Here is a 16,621-nt window from a genome sequence, read left to right as displayed (position 1 = left end):
AAAATACCTCCCATCACAAGGGAGGGTGGTACTTGCAACTAGAGGAGGAAGAGGAGGAGGAAAGGTGAGTATATATGACATGCAAATTGGAATTAGCAGTATGTGGAATTTGCATATGGGAAATGTGCATTTCACTGAAGATCTGTGTGGACGTCAGCACATGCCTGCAAATTATTTATGTTAGTTTACAGGGTCCAAATATCACTAAACTTTACGTAACTGTTTTCCTTTTTTTCTTTTCTTTTAGGGGGTCTTTCCCCTTAATTTACCTTTTTCACAATGAACCAATGCAGGACATAGGTTTTTAATAAAGATGACAACACAGCCTTTTCCTAGGCACAGGGTAGAGAATCATAGGTGAAGAGAATGGCCTGCTTGGTGAGCTCGGGCTGTGTTCTGATCTGAAATATCCAATGGATGGGTCTTGCCTCCAGTATCTCTGCAGATATTTCTCTGTGTTTAAAATCACAGGACTTAATTTCAGAAATCCCCGATGATGAAGCTGGTTTGTTTAATTTTGAGAACTTTCTGAGAGGCTGATAGGTAGAACTAAAATAGAAGAAGAATCCAGCTTTTGATATATGTGAACTTTTTTCCTGTGAACTACGTGATATTTTAGCTCCCTTTGACATGAAGAGAAATATTTTGGGCAATGCAGGCCTTTGAATTCTGTCAATAAAACATTTTCTAATTTTCTCTGTTAGGAAATGGTTTCATCCTCTGTCTGTGGATTGTTAAATTTTTTGATTTGGAGACTACGGAAACCATGCTGTCTTCCTTGTGTGCGGGTGTTATTAATTACTCCGTAATATTATAGAAATTGGTCTATACGGTATGTGGTAAATGTCTTGGTAATAGGATGTCTTGCTACTGTACGCTGTTAATAAATCTCTTGCTGGGAAGTTGGAAGAGGCCTCTCTGCTTCCTTGATCATAAGGCATTGGTTTGTAGATAATTTATGTGAAAATCAGCGAAGTTTTTTGGTTCTTTACTTATTGTTTATAAGGTGGAAGTGTTCATTAATGTGCTGATTAAAGGCTGGTTTCAATTTAGATGCCATCAACTTTGTGATTTCCTTTCTTGAGGTTTAAAGTCGTATATGCTTACTATCTAGAAGATCCTTTTCCAGCTGCAATATTAAAAGTGTCAGCTGTTGTTACGATGTTTGCAGAATTATTTTTTCAACTGTGCTTGAAATGTATTTATGTATGATGCAAATTGTCATATTCTTTTAAGTTTTAAATTCATGCTAAATTACTTGTTGAAGTTTTTTAAGTTACATCTACCACAGCAGTATTCGTACAACGTTCTGTGCAGAGGAATGGTGGTAGTGTTTTGCCATTTTCACAGCATTTGCTGGTTGGTTGTATGACACAGACAACATCACCACCTAGGCCATCCTCTTTTTTTTTTCTTTCGTTTCCACCTGATAAATAACAATAGAAAATCAAGAAAGATAACAAAATAAGTAAACACTTTGTTCTTATTACTCATTCTGTAAGGTTTGGTGGCAGTTGCCACTGGTGTAGTAAGTCCTTGGAAGCAAGGCATGTTCCTATGCCTGGAGTAAGGTTATGCAAAAGATGCTCGGTCTGCAGATCGCTTGGAGCTCACTGAATACCAGTGAGGCAAGATCATGTCCTTGGGACTGGTTATTAAGGTGTTGGTTGCTCCCTCTGGTAGACATTTGGATACTCAGCCTCTGTTGTTGAACACACTGATGCTGAAAGAAGTCTTTTTTGTATGTGTGTGTGTGTGTGGTATTTCTGGAAGAGATCTGGCTTCTACAGCTGCCTCTGCAGTCCCGTGCAGATTTTTTGTTGCTCTGGATCTCAGTGTGGTTATGGCCTAGTTATGATTATTTGCCTTACCTAAACAATTTAGTTAATCACATTGTTTTATATTTGCCGGTGTGATGCTTTATCTGTCAGTTTTGCTTAGCTTTGTGAATTATTTATCATACATTGTTTCTGCAGATGTTTTCTTTCTTGTCATTGGTCATGCATGCTAGCTATAGTCTACTGGACAAAGCGGCAAATTAGTCCCATGTACTAATTTGTGGTATGCATAACAAAGCTATGTTCAGACTGGCTGTTTACATCTGCAGCCAGTCAGAGTTGTCTGGTCTGAGAACGATGGCATTTTATGAATGCTGATATTTTTTGTCTGTCTTTTCCCTTGCGCAGGAAGTACTGTGGTGGTGCTCTTATGTGAGACTGACAAAGTTTCAGAATTCGTTGCAACGCAGAATTACAATCTAAAGAGATGGGCTGCCTGTTTCTTGCTTGGTTGGGAAAGCCATGAATTTTTACAGGCTTTTTACAGATTTTTACAGATGGCTACAAATGGGCTGGACTGGATGTGGCTTCATTTCTGCTTCTTTCTGTTGATAGATTTTTGTCATAGAGGTAAATAAGTAAATGGTAATATCAGACTGCAGGCAGGCGATTATAAATTCCAAGAGGGGTAAAAGGCAAACTGAAGGATTGACATGTTTATTCTTTAAATTTACAGAAAAGATTTGTAGTATTATTAATTCAATAAAATAAGCATTAGATCTATGAAATCACAGTAGAATGCAGCCTAAAACCACAAGCAAGGGCATAATCCAGTGGGTGTTGAAGTTTTTTTCCATTATCAGCCAGACTTCACAGATAAGATTATCAGAAGGAGAACCTTACAGGCAGAATGAAGTGGGTTTAAAAAAGGCCTTAAAGATTCTCCTTGTTTACCTTTCGGAATATTCATGGGCTTTCTAGCCTGTGTTGTTTATTTTGGCTGAAGTACTAGGTGTTATGCATGATGTATGATGGCAAACTGTTCTTATTTTCTCTGTAAGAGTTTTAATTCTTATCTGTGATCATGGGCAGCATGAAAAATGTTTTTGTATGCGAGTTTTGACAGTAATGGGGTTTCTCTGTTGCTCCAAAGTTGAGTTAGAATTTTCCAAACTTAATTAAAACAATTTTTATTATTCTACCTTTTAAGTGAAAATAACCAATAATTTATGGGTTTTGAAAAATGTTTGAAAATGCAACAGGAATCTCATTTTCAAAACCAGGTACCTAACACCTTTGTGAGTGTGCACACTTTTATCTGTTCATGAAGCAACCACAAATTTCACACAGATGTCTAGACATACGATACATAAATTAGGGCTTGTGAAAGATGATAGCTGAGTGTATGTGATGTACAGAATGTCTGATATTAAAAAAAAAGAAAAAGCAGAATTTTGTTTTATAATTCTGATTCAATTTCTGCTTTAACTTGAATGTAGCAAGTTTACAATACAAAGCTTCATCAGTGACTTAGTGGGATCAAGGGAACCTTCACCAAGTTTGCTGATGACACCAAGCAGAGTGGTGGAGTTGACATGCCTGAGTCACAGGATGTCATCCAGAGGACCTGACCAAGCTGGAGCAGTGGGCCCATGTGAACCTCATGAGGTTCAACAAGTCCAAGTGCAAGGTCCTGCACCCCCCTATCAATACAAGCTGGGGGATGAAGGGACTGAGAGCAGCCCTGCAGAGAAGGACTTGGGGACACTGGTGAATGAAAAGCTGGACATGAGCTGACATTGTGCTCTCCCAGCTTAGAAAGCCAACCGAATCCTGGGCAGCATCAAAGGAAGCGTGGCCAGCAGGTCAGGGCTGGTGATTCTCCCCCTCTGCTCTGGTGAGACCTCATCTGGAGTTGTGTGTCCAGCTCTAGTCCTGAGTACAGGAAAGACACAGACCTGTTGGAGTGGGTCCTGAGGAGGGGCACAAAAATTATTAGAGGGGTGGAGCACCTCTGCTCTGAGGACAGGCTGAGAGTGTTCGGGTTGTTCAGCCTGGAGAAGAGAAGACTCCAGAGAGACCTTACTGCAGCCTTCCAGTACTTAAAGTACTTAAAGGGGGCCTGTAAAGAAAGATGCGAACAGTCTTTTTAGCCGAGCCTGTTGTGACAGGATGAGGGATGATGGTTTTAAGTTGAGAGAGGCTAGATTTAGATTAGATAGAAGGAAAATTTTTTTGTGATGATCACTTTTTATAATACTGGCACAGGTTGCCCAGAGAGGTGGTAGCCATGTACTTGCTATACAGTATACTTGGTATCAAGAGTGAAACCCATCGTTTTACTTGTTTATTTAGTTCTCTGAAAATGTTCTTGTTTCAGGATCACACATTTATCATGTTGCAATATTTGACAGGTTGGCATTATTTTCAGTATTTCCTGGATACACATGAAATTCCCCAGATAAATATAGAGGAATTTCAGCTGCATTACTTGCGCTTAGTAGATAAGAAGCCATGTGTTAGAGGTTTGCATAAACTGGTTTAGGACTCATTAACTTATATTACAAAGGCTGTTTAGGTCTTGGTTCATCTGTTAATTTTGTGGCTGCTGTATTCAGCCCAGCTGCACTGAATGTATTTGTTTTTATTGTGAAAGCTGTTGTGGATAAACTGAAGCTTAAACACCAGTTAAGAACATTTTCTCCAGATATAATTTAATTTCCTTAACCATTCAGAGAATGTAAGAGAAAACGTGGCTGGGTACCTTCAGGAGACTGCTAGCAAGGGGAGTGTTGGTAAAGCTGATAGCCTCTATGGAAACGTACAATCTGAAAAACCCTGCTGAAAAGCTGTTAATATTAATACTGGGGATGAGGTGAACTAAATGATCCAGGTGCTGCAAGATTCTTTTTTATTCATCACCTTCCTATTAGAACCCAGGTCAGGCCTAGGGACCTTAAGAGAAAAGTCTTGGGCAGAAGTTAAGGAGCTTATGTAAACCTTGGAAGCTAAGCTCTTCATTTGATTTGAAACGTTAGCAGGAACCTTCAAAGCTTCTGTAAAGGTTGATGCAGAAGATGACTTCCTGTCCGAGTGGATTTGTCCTGGTGCATGGCTGTTGGTGGTTTTTGCCTACATGGCATTCGCGATGGCATTTGAAGCCCTGGATGGGATGACAATTGTGCAGAGGTTGCGTTTGTTGCTGTGAAGATGAGTTAGCAAGTTTTGTGGGTTTTGCTGTGGCACGTGCTGGCTCTACTTACAGAAGTTTGCTTCTAGTGATAATTCCAGCTAAGCAGGAAGCGATGGAGTGTTTAAAGGAAAAGTAAGAGTGTGTTTGGTCTGGGAAAGAATATTTTAAAGACTCGTCATCTTCCAGAAGAGACTGTACTTGTTTAATTATTTTCTGTAAAGGTTCCCAGATGATTCTGACAATCAGGCGTGTCATGATTGGAGGCAGATTTCTTTTACTATATTGAAATATTTGAGTGGCTCAGTGAGCTGCCACATCATTCATTCTGCTTCCCGAGAGAAAGAGGTTTCTCTACAAACTAACGAAGTGGGTTTTGTGAGGATCAGATCTGGTGCGGTGGGAAAATTAGACCTGTACTTGTAAGAAGGTATGCTGAAGCAGCAAGCATGTATAGCAAGAAGAGATCTGAAACGAGCTTGTTTGGTGTGCATGTGCCTTCCAACTGCTTGTTAGCAAATGCTGAAGGCGTGGACGAGTCCTAAACTCTGGTCTGAATGATTCTTGTCAGGGGCTTTGGCAGGAAGCCACTATGTTTGGACAGCCTCTTGCAATGGTAGGAATTTTTGCTTTTTGTTTCAAAAGGTCATAACAAGAGCTGCCTCTTCTTTTTAATTTCATTTTTTACTTATATTAAAAAAAATAGTAGCTACAGGAGGAGATTCTGTCATCCTTCTCTGGATTCAGTTTCAGGAGTCTAACCTACACCTTTGGGGATAATGTCCTCACCACCAACCAGCATTTCAGAATATTTTTGCTTAACCCTGTCAGACCTGTGCGAAATAAAATGGTCAATGTGGAAAATGCCATCGAGATTTGCTATGCCACACGGTGAGCATATCTCTGTTCAGTAGTTACTCTCTGATCTATTCAATGTATGTTCTCCTAAAGAGTTAAAGAGGTTTTGAGAGGGATGGTTTATTTAATTTACATTAACTCTCAGTAGGCAAAGTATGGAAATAATTTGGAGAAAGGATTATAATCCAGGATTCCTTTTCCTCTTTCCTCCTTATACCTTTCAGATTAGTGCCTTTGATTTTCATTTTAATCTGAGGGAAATTTTAAGTTTGACTGTGTATGATGGCAAGGTTACAGTGGAGCAATGAAATGAGAAGTTGCAATCTTCTCTGTAGCTGAAGAGGAGAGTGATCTTCATGCTCCAGAAAAAGAAAAATGAGAGGTGATAATTTTTAAAAATGTTCCTAATTTCTGCTAATTCTGCATTTTATTTGTCTAACATTTTTAAATTTTTGTTGAATATGGTGGTGTTTGTCATCTTCGAGTAACTTCTCTGAGATTTCTGCAGTTACCTCTATGTATTGAGCATTGTGATTCAGTGGTTGAGGTACAACAGGAAATGAAAACAATGCTTTATGTTTCCTTAATTCATGTTTTGCACGTACACTTTTGGGGTGCCCTTTTATACTACTCAAAAGACGCAGCCAGCCTGATCTTCGGCCCTGTAGTTCTGCAGACTTTGGTGGAAACATGCCTGCTTACCTCATGGCTGAAATCTGGCTGAGAGCTTGTTGGCTGCAGGCAGTTGCTAAGTGAAACACCGGAGGTGAATTACATACGCAACAGCTCCAAGCTTTATAGCTAGAATTACTATAAAGTGTTTTACTTTGTTTTTCAAACCCATAAAAGCCCACAGGGAAAGACCTTTTGTAAATTTGTAAACATTCCTGTATTTTCAAACAAGGAAGAATTTTAATAGAATGATGTAATAAAACTGTTTTTCTTAAATCTTACGTTGATTCAGCCTGTTTGGAGCTAGTAAGACCTCCGAAATTTACAGATCCACATGCACAGTTCTTAACGAACTGCATTGTCAACCATCCTGTTTCCAGGCTCCAGATAGTAGAAGTAGTGGGTGTTACCAAGCTGTACTCTAGTGCTGTAATTATTTGTATGTTTTCTGCCTAGGAAGAAAAAGCAAAACCAGGGGAGCCAAGAAGCTTGGACTGTATTAAAACCTTATGTGAGGCAAGCAGACTGGATTTGAGCCACCGTATCTTATGAGTTACAGGGAAAATTTTATAAATCAGTGAGTGGTTCTGGTAGTTTGCCTTCACATGGTTCAGTTTGATATACGGTTACTGGCTCAGTATTGATTTAATCATTCTGGTTCTGATATATTTGTTAAAAAGATTATTAAGGATTTCAGGTAAGGATTAAAATGACTGTATTAAAACTGAGATGCAGCTGGCTGGTTTTGAGAAAAAGAAACTGTCAATTTTACAATGTCTTGGTAACTGCTTGTTCTTATCACAGAACAGGCTGACCTGTAAAAGTGTGCCAAGCTAAAAAGAGAGATCATGGGCCACAGTGAAAACCGTTTAGTGACACTGCATCATCCCTAGGCTCCTGGGAGTTTGTTGACAGGCTGCTGAAAATCAGGTGCTTAGCGAGCAAAGTATGGAATAAATGAATGCGATACTGGATTTATGGTATTCTCTCAGGTGCCCATTTCTTCATCATGCCATTTCTTAGCTATTAGTGAGGCTAACTGACCATATTGAGAGAATTTTTTCTGAAAGTTGAGCATCTGAATAAACCCCAAAACCGAAGATATGAAAGTTGAAACTGAAAAAGTCAAATATGGAAATAATTTTGTAACTGTGAAGACTGTTAACCAATGAAACATCTTGGGTGAGATGGTGGATTTCTTCCTCCTTGCTAAAGACCTTCTTCTTTCTGAAAGCTGTGGTAATACACTGTCTAGAGCATTAGCTTGGTGCTGAGTGTTACAGACTACAGAGTTTGTATTAATGCTGTTATATCTTAATTAGGTCATATCCTTCCTTTAACATACAGTGACAGTCTGGCTCTACCAAAGCCAGTGTAAGTTTTATGTAGAAAGTAGTAAGTAGAAGCATGAAGACTTTGATAGCCCTCTAGGAATTTAGGCACATTCTTTTTATTAATTTCCATTGACAGTTGTGTAGCCAATGCTGTAGTAACCTTTGAAAATTTCACCCGAAGTATTTGGTTTTATGCTCAAGTCCCAGCTGTGCACAGTGAGGATTATGAGTCATTCCCTGGCGATGCTTGACAGTTCCACTGTCTGATAGCCTCAGGTCATTGGTCTGTGAAGGTAAATAGCTCCCCCTCCTCCACCCTCTACTTAAAGAAGGGTTTTTCCTTCTGAAGCATGAGACAATATTTGGAGAGACTCAGCTGACATAATGAGTTCCTTCTGCATGTTTCTGTTGTGTGCAGTTACACTGAGGTGAGGCAAGTGCTTATTCTAATCCAGAGGTGCCTGTTCCCGGGAATAAAAGGTTACCACTTTGAGTATGAGAACAGATACTCTCTGTGTGGTGAAATAACATAGCTTTACACACCCATACGTAATGAAACACGCAGAATTTAGTGTGTGCTTTCATCAATCGGACTGCGTAACTCTTCACTTTACAGTTCAAAGTTCTCAGTAGCAGATTCTGTCCTCCTGTTTTTGTAGAGATCGAAAAGCTTTGGACAGATTATTGAGAAGAAAAGGGACTTGAGAAAATGAAATAAAACAGAGCGGTCATAAGAAGATCTCTCAAACTCTTTTCTCGGTCCCACCAGAACAGGAGAGCACTCAATGAATTTGAATGTCGCAGACTAATTTCAGAACAGGTAAAAAGGAATGGCTCTTGTATACGGCCTGGACAGTACACCTGTGAATTGCGTTACTGCAGAAGGCTATCAAGAATGTAGCAAACTTAAAAAAGAAACCAGATACTAGCAGGTTATTACTGATATCCAGAATTATAATACCTAATGCTATCAAAGTTTGAAATATACTGTGTTTTGAGCTTTGGGGCACAGGGTAATTGCTGTCTGACATATACCAAGATGAGACTTAGGGAAAGATGGTGTCGTGTCTATCTTGCATGGGCTTGTAGGCAACAGTCTAAACTTACCATGGCTGGTAGTATACAAAATTACTTGAACTGGTTGGTCTGATTGCTTGTTTCAATTACTGTGTATAAAGTCCTTTAAAATGTACATCCATATCAACAGAAGTGATAGTCGTCTAAACCACCGTATTCAAGCAAATCAAGTCAGGAGTAAGTGCATCATGGTTGGAAATCTTTGAAATTGTGAAGGTATCAAAATGTTAATGACTTGTATAAATAGTGTCACACTACACTGAGAGCACATACTGAGCATATGTGTCTGTTAGGGTGCATGGTGGTTTTTAGTAGGCAGTTATTTTTCAGAACAGGTTTTGGTGCTTAGTCTCATTGCTTTGTTGTTAAGTCCAGTGTATCACATTTTCTAGATATGAGGTCTTACGCTACTGCCTACTTTTTCCAGATACAGCCACTTCTTAACTAGTGTGTATTCTGCTGTGGAGCAGTCTAAGTGCCGCTGGAAATAACAGCCAAAATGACGTTGCAAATAATGTTCACTAGCTGAGGATATCCAACCAGAAAAAAATTAATCCCACAGTGGTTCTCGTATGTGTTCCCCACCTACCTCAACAGACGATAGTGTGATTATTGTCTGTTATTAATACAGACAATAGTGTGATGATTCTGTTGTTCTGTTCTATTCTACTTATACTTTTTTGCTGCAATGTTTTCTACTGTGACTCACAACTTGGTTTTAGTGTAACTTTAGAAATCTGTAGAATAACAAGCACTATAATTTTATAACCTTCTGTCAGGACATCACAAACATGATGTGGCTGTTTCCCTCAGAGGTATAACAGCAACATGACTTATACAGACTTTTGCATATAAACAGAATTAGATCTAATTCTGGGTGGGAACCAGAACCAGCACCGGAGGAATTAAAATTCAGTTGCCTATCCTGTAGAAACACACTACAGGAAGTTGTCTCAGAACTTAACAGCTATTAAAGGAGGGCTCTAAGGGACCAGAGTTGTTTTTATTTTTGCTTACATGAGAGATTTCCTATGAAACCACGTGTAACTAGGAACTGTGCAGGCTTGCACAGTGAAATGCTAATCTGTCATGTAGACCTTGTCCCAAGTGCTAGGGCCAGGAAGAGGTGGAGAGCTTTAATGTCCACACATTGAGGTCTGGCAAGAGTAGTTGGAATGGTTCTTAGAGGTGGTGTGGAAGTGTAACTTTATAAAGCAAATGGTCTCATTACTGCTCTCCTTTTTTCCCTAACCAGCATAATTAATATCCAAATGTTCCCTAAGATTAGTTTTATTTCCTGCTTAGCTAGTTGACAGACACTGCTGAGATTTGAATTCACAACAGGAGAGAGCAGATGGCTACCTTTGTTAACAGATTACTGCACCAAGGCATGCAAACTGTCCAGCTCTGTCTCAATAAACTTCAACATATGATTTATAAAGTGAACATAATAGAAGAAATCCATGATGCCTGTAATGGGAATCATATTACAACACTACTTAAAGCACTGGGAGAATTGCCTAAGCAGTTACTTTGTACTTGTGCTGATCTTCAAATCTTATTAGGCAGGAAAGCATTGCCTGGAAAATTATTTGTCTTCTCTTTTGTCTTACTTCCTCTCATTTAATTTTTATTGAACTAATTAAACTTAAGGGGAGATTTCCAATACATATAGCTTCTGTTGAAGTTCTAGCCAACATACTGTGTTCACGCTGATTTGACGCTTAATTTTTTGTGGGGGACTTTTTACAGAGGCAAAAAAGTCTCTGCTAAACTTCCATACCTCCAAGGCCGCTTACTGTACTCTTAACTAAAAACCAAAACCATTCAAAACAAAAAAGAGAACCGTTATTTCAGAAGTCATTACAAGATCATGCATATACACAACACAGCAGATAGATAGGCTTGATTATTTTAAGTGATAAAAGGCAAGTAAAACCTGTCTGGTGATGAGAAATGCCTCATAAAGGAGGCCAAGGCTTTCTGCAGAGTGTAGCAGCTTCAAATGATGGCACACTATGTCTTAAGAAAGCCATGAGATTTTTAGTATGTTGCATAAATTATTGCTGTGTAGATAAATATGAAATGTGAGGTCCTCTGTTCCTGAAGTCTGTTGATGTTTCTGGCATTATTTTCAAAGGGGGCCAGTCTATAATTACTTGTGTTTTTGTAAGCATTCAGTATATATTTGCTCTTTGGGAAGCTCCCATTGCTTTGAGTGCTGAAGAATGAGATACAGAATGATTTATAGCTCTCTGAGATGGTCGTCCTGATTCTTGTAAAATCTGGGCTTGTTTGCTAGTGAGTGGTAGGTACCATCTCACAGCTCTTCTGCTTTCCAGAGCGCATAGTGACGTCTGCTGAGGTGCCTTGGATAGCAGCACTGTGCAATTGCTAACGTTCTCTTCTGTCCTCTGTTTTGATCTATTCAGTGCTTTGTTTTCCTCACTTTGTCCTTAAGATCTAGGTTTTCCTCTGCTCTCTTGTGAGTGTGTCTCAGTATGAGATGGAGGGCTGCAATCTCTTGTGTGGTATTGTGAGCTAATGGACTTTCCTCTTAGTGTTGTGGGGAACAGTGGGAATACCACAGTGTCCGTTCGTGGAAAACAGAGGTTGCTTTGCAGATGTTACAAAGAGGCAGATTAAATTTCCTTTTCTTTTTAAAGAGTAAGAGAAGGACATTTTTTTTCTTTTTTAAGTTAAAACTGGAGTTTGGATAAGTTCTGTTTGTCTACCTGAAACATTTCCCTATATAATTAGCTTAATGTATTTCCACATGCAGTAATATTTTCTTTGGATATGAAGCAGAGGAGGTGGAGGAAAATGTTATGTAGCAGCTGAAAGATTGTGGTTAGATGTTTCTGAAGATGCTATTTGAACTCCGTGACTGAATAGCAACTGACTGCAGCAGATACCTGATTTAGCAGTGTTTTTGCTTGCATTGATACAGCTTGGTTAGAATTAAGCAGTGTCTATGTCTGTCAAATATGAATACTTGTGGTTTTTTTGTTGTTGTTGTTTTTATCGCAGAATTGCCCTCAGCAAACTTAAGCAATTATAACATCACCGTGGTGGAAGGAAAGAGCATCACATTGTATTGTGATACTACTGGTGGACCACCCCCTAATGTGACCTGGGTGCTCACTAATCTTGTTTCAAACCACGAGGTAAGTTTCATGTTCAAGTATGTGACAATTCAGAGACAGTAGCTAACTGCTGAAGGGTGGAATGAAGGTTCATGTCCCACTTCAGTTAACTTTTTATTTAAAAAATGAAATAGATAATTAATGTGGAGATTACATTTATTTTCCAGATACTTTCAATCCAGAGTGACTGCCACAGTGCTTTTGGAGAATCACAGAGTCACAGAATGGCAGACATTCACTCCTTGAGACCCTCATTTGCACTCTGGTTTTTGGATGTTCACTTGTAAATGAGAGTACTGTAAATTTTTGGAAATAATGTTTCATTAGGTTCAATCGGGTTACTAAAACGCAAGGACTTTCCTATTACCACTGATACTTGCATACAGAAAATTAGTCTAAGCTACTCTAATCATGAAAAAGCTTTTTGTCTCTAATTTTATTATATTTTCATGCCAAAAGCTTGATGTGTTGGAATTCAAATGTCTTTGTAAATATTTTGTGGCTTGTTTAATTTTCCTTCAACAAACAGAACAACAACAGGAAGACTTGGAAATTGAAGTGAAGGTTTTATTAAAAAGAATGGCAGCGTGTTTTAAATGATTTATGAAGATGTTTCCTCAATAAAATCATATAGATGGGGCAGTTTTGTTTTTTGAGGTCTTCATATTCTGTGTCCCTACTTTAGACTGTGTGCACATTGAAAATGGAATAAAGAAGTTCTTTCTGATGAAAGCGTTGATAAGAAGAGGCATATAAACAGATCTTCAACATGCAGCTGCTGGCCCTTTAAATTGCCGTTAATTACCCAGTGGACAAGACCTCTCTTTATTTACCATTTGATGACACTGGCTTTCACGCATTCATGATGGTGCAGCCTGCCTGGTCTGTACAAAGTGCAGGGTACTTCCAAAACTGTCCCTTCAGTGCCGAAGAGCCAGGACCTCTGGGGCCTCATAATTTTGTACTTTCTTCCTTGAGATCATTGTATTTGGCCTGTATAGAATTTGACTAGCCCTCCTTTCTGCTCTTCTGAGTAAGAGCTCTGCAGAGCTCTGGTTATTTGCTCTAATCCGTAAAACTACCCAAAGGCATCAGTCGTCATCAAGAACAAGAAATTAAAACAGTTTGGGGAACATTTGCCAAGTAATGCTTTTCTTTTTTTTTTCCTCTTTTTTTCTCTCTCTTTCTCTCTTTCTCTTTTTGTCTTTCTTTCCCTTTCTGTCTTTTTCTCCCTTTCTCTCTTTCTCTCTTTTTCCCTTTTTTTTAATTTTTTTTTTTTAGTTCTAAGTCCAAACAAATGTGAGATGCTGTTCAGAAAGTGAGGTCAGCTTGTTTTTTAACCCTCCTGTCTTTAAAATGCCGTGCACACTTTGCTCCAAGCTTTCTAGAAACATTCTGTCTTGGCATAACTTCATCTTAAGATTTCAGAGGGACTCGCAGTTAGTCTAGCTACAGCCTTAGCCATCAAGTGTGGTAGTCTTTTCAGCGGCAGAAGAATGAGTGCCTTTTAAACCTCAATTGCCATTCGGAACTGTCCTTCCCCTTTCTGTGAGTGTTGGTTTTGGTTTCCTTTTTCTCACTTCCAAATCTCATTTTCTGACTCCTTTTCTTCAGCTCCTATGCTGCTTTTGCCTGTTTTCTCTCTCTTTCACATTTTACAGAGATGTTAACAAAAGCTAAAACTAAACTGCAAAGCTAACTCTGTGCTCTCAGATTCTATGCTGATATATAATCTGATTGATGTTGGTTAGATTTTTCTTACTCTAGATTTGAGCCCTAAGCCTGTGGTTGAGCCCCTCTACTTTCAGTCCAGCTCTGAGCGCTGCTCAGCTCTGAGAATTGTGCGCAGAGAAATGTGTAATGGGATGTTTTCTTTTCCACTCACTTCCCCTAGTGTCATACTGAAAACAAGGGGACGTTTAACTCAAGTGCAGTTAAAGTGTCATCTCAAGGTTCAAAATTCTGGTCTCACAGGACTGTGTGCTGGAGTGATTCCACATGTCCCCACTGACTGCCACTGAAAGTCCACTGTGGTTTCACGGATGTAGTATGTAATTTGTGTTCTGTGCAGCGCTGAAATCTACCTGTACACTAAGAAAAGTACCTCAAAAGTAGTTTTTTAAAAGGATCCTATTGGTTTTTTGTTCCTTTCCTATTTAAGAAAATAATTTCACGTTTTATGGAATATTTAAGTATGGAAATAGTAATTACTTGGAGATCATATGAAGGCCCTGAGATCATACAAAGGGACTGCACATTCATTATGGCATTTAAGGCTGCAAAGAGCACTGAGCTTTCTAAGAATTGTTAGAATCAGGATTTCTAACAATCATAATTCTTATCGTAATTAGATTGTGCTTAAACCCATAAATCAGTACTTGGACAGTTGCTTAGGTAGTAGTAGGAGCTATGTAACTTCTTGTGGAAGGTTTCAGGAGAAGCAGCAGCTTTCAAGAGGAGTTTGGCTAAGGAAGAGGGGGAAGACACTTTGTTGTCAAGGTGCAGCAGAGCTCAAAAGGCAGCAGTGGAAGAGATGTCAAGTGTAAATATAAAGGAAAGAGACAAAGGGAAGAGTAAAGCAATGATTGAACAGAATATAGGAAGGAAGAAAAAGTTCAAGGGGAGCAGAGAGAGACCATAGAAATCAGTCAGGAAGTGGAAAAGAGGAATGAGCCAGAGTTTGGGCAGAGGAGAAAACATTTGTGTAGAGAGGAGTATATATTCCCAAAAAAGGGCAGAAACTGAAAGTGACAGGACAGAGAAATGGTGGAACGCAGTGTTTGTAGCAGGACTTCCGGAGCTCTGAATCCACTGCCACTGACAGTTACAATTGGTTCTGTAGATGTTTTGTGTCTGTCTGGATAAGATACTGAAGTAAGGTGTTGACTAATTGGGGACTGCTACAGCTAAACGGCAAAGAACATGAAAAATGCCATTCAGCTCTGGCCAAAGATTCCCTCCTTCTCCCTTGTTCTTGATGCTGCAGTTGTTTTTTTGATCATGTTTTTTTTTATCACTTCTAGAGTGACACAAGCAAGAACCCTGCCTCGCTAACCATAAAGAATGTTTCATCCATGGACAGCGGACTCTGGATCTCCTGCGTAGCAGAGAACATTGTGGGAGAGGACCAAGCCTCTGCAGAGCTCACAGTATTCTGTACGTATGCAGGCCTCCATACAGCTCCTGAGGCCAAACTGCATTGGCAGCAACTGTTTTGGGTATAAATATTTTTTGGGCGTGCAGGTTATTCAAACAAAACCCCTTAAGGCATGTGAACTATCTATCTACTGCATTCAGTGCTGGGAGTAGCCCAGCCAGCAGTTGTTGTATTTATCTTTATCAGCCCTGTATTCTTGCAAAAAATGTATTTCTAAGTGCTTTTTCTTCCAGTTAGAATGATCTGTGAGTAAAGGTTCCGCAACTCAAAATACTCAATGGCACTGTCAGCGTGGGAAGGTTTGTAATGGTGTGCATGTGCATATGAACTGTTGTAGGAACTAAGAAGCGTGAATGCATCAAAAGGCTTGTAGAATTAATTATAAGAGACTACAAGTGTTTAAGTTCTTATTGTCTGAAGCAACAACTGCATTGTTAAGAAAATAACATGCTAGCAACATTTGTACTGCCAGTTGTAAATTTATTTGTCATAATTCTGAATAATAATTTCAAGGCTAGGGAAGGTGGAAGGGACATGAAGTGTAGAGGCACCGGCTTCTAAATCTAAGCTCCAGCCTGAATTAGTTTTACGTAAACTGGGCAGCATGTTTTCACATGTCTGTATAACTGAAGATGGGAATGGAACACTTATAGATGGCAAACTTTGTTCAGCATGTGCTTATGGCAGAGTAAACTAGAAAAAACACTGTAGATGTAGTTTTGTATGTTGAAATTGGATGTGTAATAGCTGTAGGAAGGGACATCAACTAGAAATGTTTCAACAGTGTAAATGAGATTCCAAGCTTGGCACTGTTAGGAGTGATTAAAAGGGGTATAACTAGATGAAACTGAATGCAGTTAAGAATAAACATCAAGGAAAATTTCCCAATAGTGAAATAATGGAATAATCTCCTGAGGGAAACAGAACAAGTCTGTAAACTCAAGGCGTTTAGCAGGTTATAACAAAGAGTGGGAAAATGTGAAGCAGAAAATTATCTTTCCCTGACAGAAGAATCCAGGGAATCAAGTAATCTCTTCTGGCTCTGATTCTGTGAAGAAAATAATCTAATAATCTGAAAGTTTGGATTCCTGGCTGAATGTATTTCCAATACTACTTGCTTTTGGCCAGTGTTTAAATATTTTCCATACTGTTGTGTTCCTTCAGCATTCCTCTGCACCATTTTTTCAGCAGAGGAAGGCTAAAATGTCTCTCTACCCCTTTTCAGTGATACAGCAACTGAACTTCCTCACCTTTCAGGGTTTAAGTCATTTAAGAGGTGTTCAGTCTTGTCTGAAGCTAGTTTGTTTTGTTTGTTTCTAAAGAATGGCTTCATTTCAGTTGTGAGCATAGTACTTTAGGCAGGGCAGGTGGGCTCCTGTATGAGTATCCTTCAAAGAGGTATCATTCCT

General features: G+C 39.1%; 1 protein-coding gene across 1 annotated transcript in view; it reads left to right on the top strand.

Annotated features, from left to right (window-relative positions):
- NTRK2 (neurotrophic tyrosine kinase, receptor, type 2) overlaps positions 1-16,621 on the top strand; it is a gene marked incomplete at its 3' end in the record, with an annotated part of 62,139 nt that overhangs the window by 12,064 nt on the left and 33,454 nt on the right. The window contains exons 4-5 of the mRNA XM_010137873.1: positions 11,940-12,076; positions 15,079-15,211. Of these exons, the coding sequence (XP_010136175.1) occupies positions 11,940-12,076; positions 15,079-15,211 (270 nt within the window). The remainder of the gene's footprint in view (positions 1-11,939; positions 12,077-15,078; positions 15,212-16,621) is intronic.

The sequence above is a fragment of the Buceros rhinoceros genome, unplaced genomic scaffold (assembly GCF_000710305.1).
Source record: "Buceros rhinoceros silvestris isolate BGI_N320 unplaced genomic scaffold, ASM71030v1 scaffold676, whole genome shotgun sequence".
Classification (NCBI taxonomy): Eukaryota; Metazoa; Chordata; class Aves; order Bucerotiformes; family Bucerotidae; genus Buceros; species Buceros rhinoceros.
Note: the sequence above shows the minus strand (reverse complement) of the source record. Positions and strands in the feature narration are given on the sequence as shown.